This window comes from Lampris incognitus, chromosome 11 (assembly GCF_029633865.1).
Source record: "Lampris incognitus isolate fLamInc1 chromosome 11, fLamInc1.hap2, whole genome shotgun sequence".
Classification (NCBI taxonomy): Eukaryota; Metazoa; Chordata; class Actinopteri; order Lampriformes; family Lampridae; genus Lampris; species Lampris incognitus.
In genome coordinates this window covers 23,339,768-23,354,568 of record NC_079221.1, presented here as the reverse complement: position 1 = coordinate 23,354,568, position 14,801 = coordinate 23,339,768, and the positions used below count along the sequence as shown (strand labels likewise).

The 14,801-nt window shown below is 42.2% G+C and overlaps 1 protein-coding gene across 1 annotated transcript; it reads left to right on the top strand.

Moving 5' to 3' along the window:
• The first annotated feature begins 920 nt into the window (after window positions 1–920).
• On the top strand, window positions 921–8,044 carry asb1 (ankyrin repeat and SOCS box containing 1). Its single transcript, XM_056289678.1, has 5 exons — window positions 921–1,226; window positions 1,861–1,999; window positions 4,572–4,874; window positions 5,292–5,674; window positions 6,697–8,044. Exons 1-5 carry the CDS (start codon window positions 1,127–1,129, stop codon window positions 6,825–6,827), a joined length of 1,056 nt encoding a protein of 351 aa, XP_056145653.1. The 5' UTR covers window positions 921–1,126; the 3' UTR covers window positions 6,828–8,044.
• The last annotated feature ends 6,757 nt before the right edge of the window (window positions 8,045–14,801 follow it).

Below are 14,801 nucleotides of genomic sequence, written 5' to 3'. Positions count from 1 at the left end.
CTTATAGTTGGCTTATATTTATGTTGCATTTAAGGCATTCAGCTGATACTCTTATGCAAAATGTCTTATTAGACACACTGAAACCAAATATCCAGACTGTCTTATACCTGATCTACACCTGGGCCCCAAAAAATGCACACATCTAACGTGCTTTAGTAACTGAGATGTCAATTTAGTCTTCTTGAAATTGTGGAAATAATCTCGTTCTGTTGTGAATTACAGACCAAACAATGCAGACCAAACAATTTATGCCACTGAAGTAGGGCTTAAAGACATAAATTGCATAACAAATATCACAAGTTTAATTTGAGCTATTCCCAGTCACTGAATCCATCTGCAGTCTCAAACTCGTGTATCTTTCGACCCATGCCTTGTAATAATAGGGCATTACTCTCCATTCAAATTAATTCAACAGAGCAAGTCCTCAAGTTAGACTGTAATGAACATAGAAAAAAAAACATCGGTTAAATTGTCTCATAATTCTTCCTTTTACAGTAAATGCTGGGCTTTTCGTGTATGTATATGTCACAGGCATCACATTTTTGCCCGTATAATTCCTCTTGTAGAACCGTATGGTAATTAAAGAGAGAACTTCGGCATAATTAGTGTTCGTTCAAACGATGGTGCTGATGTTGAAGACGTTTACCTTTAAATCCTTCCCGGAAAGCCTAAACAGACATTCTGTAGGAAACCACATGACTGGCGAGACCTGCCGAGTCACACACAACACAAGTAACACGCAACACGACTTGCAGATGTTGCTCAATATACATGCAAAATCGATTTTCGTTCAGTATTGACGGCAACTGCACCTACAGTGATTAAGTTTAGTGTTATGGTTTTGGGAGTGGTTGATGTAAAGGAGGGTTAGGGTTTTTTTTTTTAGATCGACATCATAGTGTTCGGTGTGCGTCGTTGAATCACGTGGTTTCCGAGAGCATCTCTGTGGAGACGGTCCCACAGAAAGCGTCACCGGGCACGTTTGTTTTTATTATTGCGATGGTAACCTGTCGCTAATGTTCACAGCCTTAGTTTATGTTTTGAACATTGCTCCGATATCCTCAACCAGTTCCGATGAATTATCGAACCACTCGTTCAAGGTGAAGGTGTAATAAAACGGGAGCATATGGCTGCTGACAGTTCAGATGGTGATGTTGGCGACCCACCCAGTGTCAGTTTTCCACCGCTAATCACTGTTTGTGATCTGCCCAGCGCCACAGCTGCAGGTAATACGTATAAGGTGCTTGGATGATGATTAATTGTTTCTTACTGAGATGTTTTATATGGCCCAAGCACAAATAGTGTCGAGCAAAGTGGTTGGAAGAAGAAGAAGAAAAAAAAGTGCGTTGTCAGGCTTCAGTAACATCAGTGAAATAGCAGACATGGTGGTGGGTGGATGCCTGATTTAGCTGAGCTCCACGGATCAGTCAGAATTCATGTTTGGAATAAAGGCCATGCATGAAAGCCTTAAACTTGCCACCATCACAAACATTAACCTTGCAGTCATACAAAACGTTGAACTATAGTTAATGATGATACAAAAAAAAAAAAACTGCCTGGTCCATTTTAGGGCAAGGTTCTTGCTTGTTCGGGACTATGTATAATTGATAGTGCTGAGTTATGTATGGGTGTTCCTGTGGTTATGCAACTGTGTTGTTTATAAGGGTGGGGATACCTGCAGTCAGTTGGGACTGAAGAGATCACTGAGATGAGTGATGAAATGTTTCTCTCAATAAATGTGTTCTGATTCCCGTCGTGGATTATTGAGCATGTATCAAGACAGTATGTGTCATATTAGCTTTGGTGAATGAACAGCTCTTATGTGTGACTGGGGTTCTCTGAATCTGCCTGTCTACGTAGGCCGTAACCTGAAGGAATGGCTCCAGGAACAGTTCTGCGACAAGCCTTTAGAGCAAGAAGACATGCGGCTCCACAACGCAGCCTATGTAGGAGATCTGGACACCTTGAGGAACCTGCTAAAGGAAGACAGCTTCAGACAGTGAGAGAGACCCCTGCATAGATGTCCACTTTACAGTTGCAATGAACCACAGCAGCCATTTTATTTACATTTTAGACAGTTTACCTTCAACACATTCAACTGACATTCTTATTAGATTTCGTAGTGACCTAAACTCAGTGCCACCAAATGAAATTAAATCCAATTCAATCAGTATTAACGAAAACACTCCGCAGGGAAATAAATACATCAAAACCACAGTTCCAGGACAAACAATGTAACAAAATGTTTTTTCTGTCTTTTGAACAATTGGTTTGATAGAGAATTAGCTAAAGAAACGAGAGTCAAGGAGCAAAATTTTTCCCCCCTTTGAATTAACTCTGGACAATAAGGTTTTAACCAAATGATAGAGTATTCTGCTTTCTCTGTGATAAATATTGCTTTTGTCTGGCTCCAGGAAAGAGATTGTGCAGGCAGCTCTATTTAACATTAAGGAATAAGCCTATATAGTATTCAAGCAAAAGTTAGATTTTATAAGCATTATCTATGTTCAGACTTGTTCAGTCAAAAGAAATTTGACTGTTAGTCTGCACTAAAACTTTGTCCATTTGCGTCCAAATTTGTCTTTTGCTTCAGGAATGTAGACTGATTGCTCTCCCTCACCAGGTTGCTGTATCCACCCGCATACCACAGATTTAGCAGAACGTAGTCCAGATGGCTTTGGATATGCAGAGGTTGTTCATATGTGGCACTAGGTGGCTTGTGGTTTCTCTGCTCTGTGACTTTGGTTTGAGATGGTACTGACTGGCAGCTTGGAAGTACAGATGCATATTGCCATGTATAAGTCCTTACACCTCCCCACCACAAACCACTTCTGACCGATGGGACACATAATATATGCCATACAGTGGGTGTTTTCATCCAAATCTCCTTACAGTACCACAAGTGAAAATATCCTCTCGTGATGGTTGGCTGCTCATTTTAAATGAGTGACCCTGGGGGAAATGAAACCGTTTACCTGGGCATGCCCTCTGCACTTTGCTAAACAGAGAATGGAATCAACACCCCTGGCAGTGTCAGTGCCAGGCTGTATCCCTTCAAGTTACACAGAGAATTGAACCCATGGCCTCGTCAGTCAAAGCTACTATGACCTTGCATAGCTCTGATCGTTGACCAGCATTGTTTTAATTCTAGTTCTTTTTCATCACAAAAGAAACTCAGCTCGTACTTGCTCCTATGTCCATGCGCAGCCATCCCATTTGCTCTGGTTTATGCTTGTTCAACACCCACTCCACATGCGAGTTTTAAACTTCCTGTAATTATAACAGCAAAATTGAATAGGATCTCCTTTACTAAGATGTTTAAGTTATTGTGTGACCCTGCACAGCAAGACTAGGATTTTTTTAGGCCATAAGTGTGTGTGTGTGTTGGGGGGGGGGATTGTAGTAGCACTAGTATTGGTATTACTACAGTATCCGTTATCAATACTGGTGTTTGACATTACCTCTTAATGGTGACTTTTATTGTCATGGTGTAAAAAAAAAAAAAAAAGGTTTATTATTGCTGGTAATTGCTAAATATCAACAATGCCATCACATTTGATATGGAGATTGTTTTTATTGTTGGCAACAGCCAGACTTCAACATGATGTGCACAACAGCAGCATACTGAATAATGTACTGGAACATGTAATAGTTCTCAAGCATTGCAATTACTGGTTGACAAAGCAGTTTTTATGTTAAAAAAAAGGTATATCAGCCCTTTCTGATAGAATATGTGACCCCTCTATTCTGATTGTATTGCCTTAAGTGGAAAATGACTTACGTATGTTTATGTGACCTGTGGCACCAATAAGAAGCACCATAAGTACAGACCTTATTGGTCCGGGCGGTACCTCCCGCCAGTAACGTGCAGTGAGGTCCATGGCTGGGTAGGCAGAAGACGGCAAGCCAGGGGGTGGGAGGGAGTCAAAATACATCCGTTCACAAAACGCGAGGCAGGTTAGCAATGTGCCTCATCGTTGATACTGAGAGACACTGTAAGACTGTAAGACACTGTAAAACTCCTAAACCGTTTGCTTTCATGCCACACGCCAGAGAGAGGCACGAGCAGACTCTGCCCCAACAGCCTGCATTCACGAATGCTAGCTTTGGGAGCAAGCCATCCTGAATAGGGCATGCCTTTTATTGATAAAACAACAAGTTTTACCTGATTTTTTTAAAATATTTTTTGCAACAATCTTAACAAATTAAAGTTAAAAAAATCAATATATAAAAGAAATATTTTTTGTAACTATCATGATATTTCTTTTTTTTAATTATTATTATTAGCCTGGGTGAGGTAGTGCCTACCCTGCCTCCCCTGACTGCACATCACTGCCTTCCACGTTGTTACCAGTACCTTACAAAATATCAGTACCCATCCCTAGCCATAAGTAACTCTTGTTTCTCTGTGTGATTAGGTAGAAGTGGGGTCTGCTTTTATTCCATAAATGTGTACTTAATGGCTCATAACTCACAAGACTGACAATATGTTAATTCCTAACCCATCACTTGTTCATCCAGTACAGTACTTAAGGTAGCATAACCGGCCTCTTCTCCCCATTACCTGTCAGACGAATCAACGAGAAATCAGTGTGGTGTTGTGGCTGCCTGCCTTGTACTCCACTGCGGATCGCAGCCACAGCTGGTCACAGTGCCTGTGTAGCCTATCTGATTGCCCAGGGAGCCCAGGTGGACCTGGTAGACGTCAAAGGTCAAACAGCCCTGTACGTAGCTGTGGTGAATGGACACCTGGACTGTGTGCGGATCCTGCTGGAAGCTGGGGCCAACCCTAACGGGAGCCGACACCACCGCAGCACCCCACTCTACCACGCAGCACGGGTTGGAAGGCTGGACATACTGCAGGAACTCATCAGGTTAGATGAAGAGATTAACTGAACTGATGAAGAGATTAACTGAATAGAAAGGAATGTCCTGGCAGCTTAGTGGTCTGCAATAATAATTCAATCAATGTCAACTTCGAGATTTAAAAAAATAAAAACACTTTGTATATGCGTTACAAAGTACAATAAATGTAGTAATTAATCATTAAACAAGGAAAAAATAAAAATAGTTAATAAGAATAAAAATAAGGAAAGGAATAAGAACAACATCATGAAACAGGATTACAAAAAGGCCAGTCTACAAAAATAAGTTAATTTTCTTTCTTTATCCTGGAAAGAACTTAAATTGTCATTGCAATGCAAAAACTGGTTATTTGCTGATGCCTTTGCCATCAGCAAGTCACCATATTAGCCAAAGTTAGAAATGTGCTCCTGGTTACCTTGCTACAGGTTCCATGCGGATGTTGACGTGGACCACCAGCTGGGTCCTCGGCCGCTCTTCAGCGCCCGCACCCTTAACACCCTGGTGGTGTGTCCTCTCTATATCAGTGCCGCCTACCACCACCTCCACTGCTTCCGCCTGCTGCTCCAGGCCGGCGCCCAACCCGATTACAACTACACGGGACCAGTCTGCCATGAGGCTTTGGTACGCGGCCTTGCCTCCTGCCTGCTGGATGCAGTGCTGCGCCACAGCTGTGAGGCGGCCTTTGTCGAGCTTCTTCTGGACCATGGTGCTAACCCGGCCCTTGTGCCCTGGGAGGAAGCTGAGCTGGAAGCTGCCAGCCGGGGAAAGGTGGATCCAGAGGCTCTCAGAGTCTATCTGGAGGCCAGGAGTAAGTTATTAATTCAAATACAAAGCATCTTGAAAGCTGATGTCAGTAACGAATACGGAGTTTGTCTGTGCAGGCTGATTTGTGTATTTGCTTGCTTATCTATCTATCCACCTCTCTCTCGCTCTGTCTCTCCGTCTCTCTCTCGCTCTGTCGCTCTCTCTCTTTCTCTTTTAAGATGTCATTTGCCACATGTCCTTTTTCAATGTAGTACAGAGTTATACACATTCACACTTGCCCAGTGCACCCACAGTCGTCTACTGCTAGACACTGAGTATACTGAGTAGCACCACCATGGCAAGTGGAAATGCATTGACTTACTTTTGGGCACCTTGACAGTAGAGGCTGTGGTAGGGGAGTTTAATATTAATTTCCTCTGCTTAGATATTTACAGCTGGTCCAAGGATTTAAACCTTTGTGCTTTAGACCAGCTTGTCTTATCTTTTCAGATTCTATAGGGAAACACATGACCCATCTAGGAACTAAGCGGCTTACAAGAGAGTAAGCAATTAACACATATAATGTGTCAACCTGCAGGAATCTTAGATCACTGCATAGTAATCATCATCGTCTAAGTGTGCAAAAGGTAAATTACGAATAGTTATGCCAATAATATGAAAATTAACTGGACAATGTCACAGTTTCACAGTCATGCTTAGGGCCTTTAAGGGATCAAGGTAGGCCTCGAAAAACGTGGTTTGGGCCTTTCTTGAATAAAGTAAGCAAGTCTGCAGCCTTGATTATAAGTTGGAAGTTCATTCCAGCCTTTTGGGGCGAGGTGAGGAAATAGTCTGAATTTGACATAGCTAACAGCGTGACATGCAAACAGACAGAATAAGCCACTGCTGTAGTTGAAAATAGTCAATAATAAAAATGTCCATATAAGATGCAAGAAGTGCAAAAAAATAATTTTGTTACGTCATTGAGAAAAAAAATTGTGAATAGTCCTGATCCGTTGTGTAGCCTTTTATACAGTTTTAGATATATTGCTGATGTTTATTGGCTATCTCTCTACTTTTTCCAAGGATGTCCTCGTAGACTTACCCACCTGTGTCGGATCAGGATTCGCAGAGCTATGGGCAAGAATCGTCTGAACCACATACCCTCGCTACCACTTCCTGAGCCAGTCAAGAACTTCCTGCATCACCAAAACTAACAGGCTACAAACTTCTTCCACCTTCTCATTAGAGCTCGAAACAGGCTTGACAATATGAACTCAGCCCAGCTAAATCTGAGAAACAAAAAATAAATCAGAATCTTCCAACCAAACCTTCAAGGTAAGGCATTTTAAGAGCCCCAAACTAACTAAAGCCTAAAAATAGTAATGATTTTCTTACCAAAATCATGTTTTATAATGGTAAATCTTCAACAATCTTTGTAGTAAAACCAAATTCCCAAAAGTTTCTAAGAAATTTTATTGTACCGGACACCTTCAGGCCTTTGGGTTCGTAAATGTCAAATACTCGTCTTCCTACAATTGCAGACCATGCTATCGGAAAGACTGTAGTTTGACTGTCAATTTGTCCTTATAATCTGGACCATGGAAATCCGGTCCCAGTTATCTTAATTTGAACTTCATTGCCCACCATCACTTAGAAGTGTTTTGCTTGCACTTTTCACATATGTATCACAGAAAGAACACTTTATTTCAAAGCAATGGCTGAAACATAACTATGCATCATTTCAGCTGAAGCATATCACCTAATTACACATTATTTGTGTTCCACAGTTGAATTTTAGGTGTTTTGCTTGCCCTCCCATTCAGAGTGATTATCCATGCTTGCAGTGTTGTTGCTTGTGACACCAGGGTTTCCTCGAAGCAGAGAAGGTCAAGTGCTTAAAATATAGCTAAATACTGTGTATGGCCACACTAGTGTGAAATTCAAAACGAAAGGGGTGGTTCATAAGTTCAAGGGCCTGGATCCTGATTTAAGAAAAAAAAAGTGACTGTGTGTCAAACATGGGGATGCTGGTGATACCAAAAAAGTGGAGAAAAGTTTTTTGACAGAGACCATTTTAGAAATGTAAGACTAGAAATTTCTCTCTACTGTACAGTAAATGAAACACCCTCTAACAATTGTTTTTAAAATGTGAATGAGAACTTTTTCTCAAGAAGGGAATTGCTACATACTTATTACCCAGACAGCTGCCTTCTCTGTGAGCTATTGCTGACAAAGCCATTCCCCCTCATATTTTTTTTTTTTTACCATTTGATGTTTTGAAGTGTCCATAAACTCTGTTTTGGATGTATTAGTTTTATTTTGCATAAATGTGCAATAATTCTACATTCACCAGTGTGTGGGGTGTTTATTAATTAACATCGTGGAGCTTCGTCGCAGTGAGAACTCAGTGAGATGTAAGCTGAAAATAGAAATTGTCTCAAAGTAGGATCCCTTCTCTTTCTTCCTGTGTCTGTTACCCATCTCCTGAATTGACCATAAGAGAATTACTCACTCAGTTTTTCTCACAACCTCTTCCAAGGTCTATTTCAGTCTAAATTGTCTCAGCCTTTGTCATGGACTAAAACTCTCGTGAGCCTCAATGCTAGTGAATGAAAACACACCTCCACAAACATGACAAATGTAACAAAAATGTAACTCCACAGTTGGAACCTCAGATCCAGCCAAGCATCAGCACACTTTATTTAGCCAACTCAATCCTACAGGGCAATCCCACTCACATATACATACTTTGGACCTGCCTCATTGTATCATTGCCAACCTAATACTGGGTTTGATTGAGCTGCTGATTATCTGAGCCTGGGATCTCCGGAGAAAAGCCATTATTAATATGGCTCCTCTGTGGATCAGGCTTACATATATCCTCTGTCTACCTCTAACCTGGCTCAAAAAAGCAGAACATCGCTGTTGTCAGATAAAATCCACATCTTTGAGGAAAAAGTCCAGGAGTTTAGACTGCTCACCCCACCAATGGTCTTTCATTTTTTAAATAATGCAACATATTTTGTACAAGTCGTTCAGGTCCAAGGATCATGAAGTTTCCTCATCTTAATTGACTGAAAAGTTTCAACTCACATAGTTGATCAGGCTACTTATAGTCTAGATGTAGTCACCAAAAGTCCGACTGCAAAATACTTGACGGCATAAAATGTAAACACATGATGGTGTTTCTTAAAGATTCTATGTGTAGAATTTCTACATGATTTTATCACCCTCTAATATCTTGTCATCACCTTCATGTTTTTCTGTAGAAAAATTAGATAATTGTTGTGAAAATAGGTTTATTCTACGATAAGTGGGTTGAATCAGACCTGTTGAAGCATGTCTGACAATCTATGGCCCTGTAAGACTCCACTGTAAAGCCGAGTCCAGCGGTGGTCCCGTGTCTGAGATCTCCACAATAACACTGGTGAGTAAAATATCTTAACTGATGTACGATCGCAAAAACGATAAAAATATTACCCAGTTTCTAAAAATATTTCTCAGTTACGTGTATTTGGTTGACAACATGATTACACTGTTAAAGATTGGCACATACATCTGAGAATGCTGAAATTCCAGTTGTGTATTTTGTTAGGGGTGCAGCGAAGTTGCAGGAACCCTATTGTATCTGTTAGGCTTATTATTATTATTATTATTATTATTATTATTATTCTGTCCTACAAGTATCTGGGTCTCAGAAACCGGAACAGCCACAGTTCCCAAACTTGGCAGATAGGTTGGAAATCTCATGTCCATTTAATTATACAAGCCAATCACATTTTATCAAAATAGCTCATTTCAAAAAAAATTGCAATAACTCATGAACGCGTTGTGATATCAACCTGAAATTTGAGACACGTTCCGTTTTCACTAAACTGACGTATTAAAGTGTATCGCTCATAACCTCTAGGGGGAGCCACAAATCCAAAAAGTTTCTATCATAATTGGTTGCATGGATTCGTGGAAATTCGGTTTGCCCGATATTGGGTCATGACGCAGTTGATACATAATATTTGGTAATGGTTGATTAAAGTGGGTGAGGCTTATTGATTCTTCATCCGCCCTTAAGGCTTCTTCTACCCTTAAGGTATCTGCGTCTCAAAAAACCGTAAAAGCTACGGTTTCAGGGGCGTCCGGGTTGCGTAGCGGTCTATTCCATTGCCTACCAACACGGGATCGCTGGGTCGAATCCCCGTGTTACTTCCGGGCGTCCCTATAGACACAATTGGCCGTGTCTGCGGTTGGGAAGTCGGATGTGGGTATGTGTCCTGGTCGCTGCACTAGCGCCTCCTCTGGTCGACCGTGGCGCCCCCGGATCGGCAGAGAGGGGGTGGAGCAGCGAACGGGACGGCGCAGAAAGAGCGGGGTAATTGGCCAGATACAAATTGGGGAGAAAAAGCGGGAAAATTGAAGAAGACTTGGCAATAGGTTGGAAATCTCATCCACTACTGAGAAAAGTATATAATATACACTGATTGGCCAGTTGGCGGCGCTTTAATAACAAACTTTACGTTTTGGCCTATAACTTTTGAACTGTAAGTATTGTATTTTTAAATCACTTCAGGACACAGCGCTGTCGCTCGACACAACCTCTCCGTGGCATTCTTTATTTAGACTGACACAGCATCAAAGGCAGACCCGATCAAACAACCCAGAGCCCGCAGGCATCACCAATCGATCCCAGCACAATAGAACAGCACCAAATCAAATGCAGCACTGTCGATGTGTGCAGACATAACAGTAAGTCCATCCATCCATCCATTATCCAAACTGCTTTTCCTGCTTTGAAGTGTAAGTAGCAGAAACAAAATTATTGTGGCGAGCCGGCGTGGTAGAATGGTCGCCTCTTAAACACCTTCAGCTCTCGGCCAAAACTGTCGTCGATACCTGCAAATCGTGCCTCCAGCTCCTCACTCTTGTTGGGAATGATGTGGTTGTTTGATGGTACAAACGTACAACACGGACAATGCAGGCTGATCTTGAATCCACTATTTCTGACTCTATGATTCAACCACTCGCTCCACTGGGGGCCGATCGGCGGCGGCAGGCAGCGTGCGTTCCCCGGCGCTGGTACTCCTATCCCCCAGGGGGCGATCGGTGGCGTCGGGTGGCGTTTGCTCTCCGGGGCTGGTCCTCTTGGCCTCCGGGGGCGATCGACGGTCCACGGCGCTGGCGGGAAGCTGTTCTCCGGTGCAGGTCAGGTTGGGCTGGAAAACTTCCGTCTCTGGCGGGCTCAGTCTTTTGCCACGCCAGGGTTCCCAGGCGCCAAAGGGTCTGCTCGATGTCCCGCTCCAGTCTCTGGATCGCTCTCCATTCTTTCGCTCAATCCGACTTCTGACACCAATGTGGCGAGTCGGCCACTGTTCAATTTTAGCGCACCGCCAGAACCGAATGGAACTGACGGGAAAGAAGAGGCAAGAGGCAAGGATTCAGTTTGCTCCGGTGTCCCGTACACCGCACAACCCCAGGGGAGCTCCTTTATTCTGCCCCTCCCCAATGGTTGCCGAACAATGGCTTCACGTTACAAGGTAAATTTTGAATTTACAAGTCATGGTCCTACAAGTCAGTCCGAGTCAAACACCCGAACAATAACACAACAATAATCAGAAAGGATAGGACGTGGCATGCATTGTCTTTTACCTATTTTGTCATATTTACATATTTTAGAAGAATGTCATGTAAATGGCTCTGAGGCCCTCTGAGACCGTAACTGATTTAGGGCTATGTAACCACTCTAATTTACATTATTTTAAAGATCCAGAATCACTTAAATTGCCACGTACATTACAGTTACAGTGTAATTTAGCAGACTTTTATCCAAAGCGACGTACATCTGAGAGTTAATACGACTCAAGCAAGTATCTAGTCAGGAGACAACAATGCAAGTAAATGCCAAAAAAAACAGGTTGCAGTCCAAAGGGACGTAGGTGTCAACAGGCAGTGCACAAAGACAATGCAAAGGGTGCATAGCGATTTTTTTCATTTTTATTTTTCTATATTGCTACCATCAGGTGTACAGGTATTGGAGAAAGAGCTGGGTCTTTAGCTTCCTCTTAAAGATGGAGAGGGACTCAGCGGGTCAAATGGAGCTTGATAACTCATTCCACCACCGGGGAACTACAGAAGAGAAGAGTCTGGTTAGTGACATTACACATACAAAACGTCATGTTGGCGCAGTTGATGCTGAGGCATAATGATATCTCAAGAGTTGAAAAGTACCATACAGCTCCCTCTATATCTGTCACTCACGTTTTCATCCTCTTGCTCTTTTTGTGTCTCTCATTGTGCCTGTTGCAATTCTCTCTGTTTGCCTGTGAAAGAGAATTGCCCCATAAAGAATAAGAAAATAAAACTGAACACAGGAATGATAGCTAACTGAATTCTGGCTGAGAGTGTTAATCACTGTGGAGCTAGTGAATGAGCCTGGATGTCTTGACGGTTGAGAAAACCACATCTTGGTTAAAGCCCAACCGCCCGATGGAAAACCAGAGGCCTGGGAACTGTTGGACTTTGCCAGTGGAACCAGCCGGGGTATGAGTGCGAGAGAGAGAGAGAGAGAGAGAGAGAGAGAGAGAGAGAGAGAGTGAGTGTTGTTAAATTTTAAAAAGACCTTTATTTACATATTTTCAGGGAAAACAGTTTCAAACATATTACAAAAAGGACCCCCTTTTGGGATTGTGAGATTTAAAATTTTCACAAATGCATTTACCACAAGACTACCAGAGAGAGAGAGTGCGCGAGTGAGCGCGAGCTCTGGGTCCAAATGTTTCTGGCAAAGAGAAGAAAAGATGTACTTAGTTGCTTTCTGAAAGAGTAATGGTTTAAAGGAGATTGACAACGTGTTGCAAATTTTAGAGTATAATTAACAGTAGTGGTGTGTGTGCATGTGTGTGTGTGTGTGTGCGCGCGCGCGTGCGTGCATGTGTGCTTGTGAGTGTCAGTGGGAGGAAACAAGCCCGTTTGCGCCGTTGTTTGCAAAAATACTGTCTCCATGAGGTCTCTAGATGGCACTGTCTTCCTTTTGAGCATGCAAGTCATCCTTCTCGTCTGTACCATCTTTTCTTTGTATTTCTTTTGCTACACCCCCCCCCCCCATTCTGTCTCTATCTGTTTCTCACCCTGTTTTTCTCTCTATCAAACCCCTGGTCCTGTGTTGGGAATTCAGCTGGAGACCTCAGCATCTGTCCTCAAGAGCCTCATCCCTTCACATCTCATTAAGGGAAGTCTTTCATTAACAGAACACACACAAACCAGAATAAACTCCTCTGCCCCAATGTAAAATGAAGCAGAAACTGGATAGATGGTAAACCACTATCTTCCTGTGGGGAGTTTCCATTGCGAGGGGTTTCTCTTTCAAGCCTAGTCCAGATCCTGTGCTATATGTGCAGGACTATGCTTGTCCCCCCTCAGCACAAATGCACAGGAGTTAATGAAGTGTCACATATACATAGTACGTTTCAGGATTTGCTCATGTGCCGTGACTGACATAATCAATGTACAGGATCATAAGTGTTCAAATGAACTGTGTCTTTCCTAAATAACATGGCGAGCATTTGAACATGTCATTTCTACTCTTGGTTATACAATAAAATTATGCCAAACACTACAAATCTTTAGCCATGCCCATGTAAAGACAACGGAAATGCCCCCAAAGCTTGTTTATTCCCTTAAATAGTTTTGGGAGAGTCTGGAAAAAAAAACACACACCAAGTTGTGTGCTCTGTTGTTCATTCCTAAGTTTATTTTGCCACAAACGGCAATCAACATTTCAACAGGCTCTGCTAATATCACCGCAGTGTTCCGCTTACGTTTAAGGCCAACATGCAACGGATGTTAATAGTTCCATAAGTCTTATTTTAAGAAGGGCATTCTCTTCATGATGCGACCACAACATTTAGTTAAGTAGGAAACATGGTTTAAAGTTGTTTCCATGGATTGAGTGTACTTGGGATTGTTTGTTTGTGTGTGTGTGTGTGTGTGTGTGTGTGTGTGTGTGTGTGTGTGTGTGTGTGTGTGTGTGTGTGTGTGTGTGTGTGTGTGTGTGTGTGAGAGAGAGAGAGAGAGAGAAAGAGTACCACTCGGGCTTGTTTAGAGCGACACTCACCTGTAAGTTATTAGGCAGTTCCAACACAATCACTGTGGTCTACCTATTTATCTGACTGCCTGTTTCCTCGCACTTGCAAGTGTACTGGCAAGTATTACCAATAGCCACGCACTTTATTTGAGTGATTTCATTCCACAGGCATTCAGGAACTCTTACTTTTCATTCAATGACCACACCGCTGTGTATTGTTTGCCACACATGGACACACCCACCAACCCCCCCACACACACATGCACGCACACACACACACACATACATACACATACACATACACACACACAAACACATACACACCCACACACACAAACACATACATACACATGCACATAAACATATACACACATGCATGCACGCACACGCACACAAATACACACACGTACATACACACACAAACACATACTACATACGCATACACACACACACAAACACATATGTACACACACACACACACACACACACACACACACACACACACACACACACACACACACACATACACACAGACAATCCACAGACACACATGTACATATTCTGGCATTGCTACGGAACAACTTACATTCATCATATTCCATAAAGTTACTTTTTGTTTATTATGACATACTGCGTGACTAGTAGAGCTAGCCTTACACAAAGTGGCTCTACATGACACACTGAAACGGACATTTATTACTGAATAATATAACACCCCACTGAAGAAAAGCACTTTGTTCCCATAGTAGTCGTGTCAGGTCAATTCAACAGAAAAATGTGAGCGAACACCGTATGAAAATATTGATTGCGTTTCGTTTTTGTGTCATACTGTAACCTAACACATGGATTACAAATGCACTTCCGGAAGCATTTTTCCTCAATTAAGGTTGTCTGGCACTATAAAAGACTCAGTGTTCCAGTATTAAAAACACAGGGAAGTCCTTGATTTTTACTGATATAATGAAGACGTATAGGGTTGGAAATTTTGAAAGAATCTTATTTACTTATTAAAAAAACCAAGTCTCTTCTAATTAAAAACCACAGAGGGGCTTAATGAGTCGTAATTTGACTGTTTTCCAAAGGAACCGGCAGTCATGAACTGCGGCGAAGGAAG

What these genes read in the sequence shown, in the direction of transcription:
- asb1 (XM_056289678.1), top strand. Translation starts at nt 1,127, where the DNA reads ATGGCTGCTGACAGTTCAGATGGTGATGTTGGCGACCCACCCAGTGTC. An exon ending in GCCCAGCGCCACAGCTGCAG is followed by an intron (nt 1,227 to 1,860) that starts GTAATACGTATA and finishes CTGTCTACGTAG; the next exon opens with GCCGTAACCTGAAGGAATGG. An exon ending in ATACTGCAGGAACTCATCAG is followed by an intron (nt 4,875 to 5,291) that starts GTTAGATGAAGA and finishes ACCTTGCTACAG; the next exon opens with GTTCCATGCGGATGTTGACG.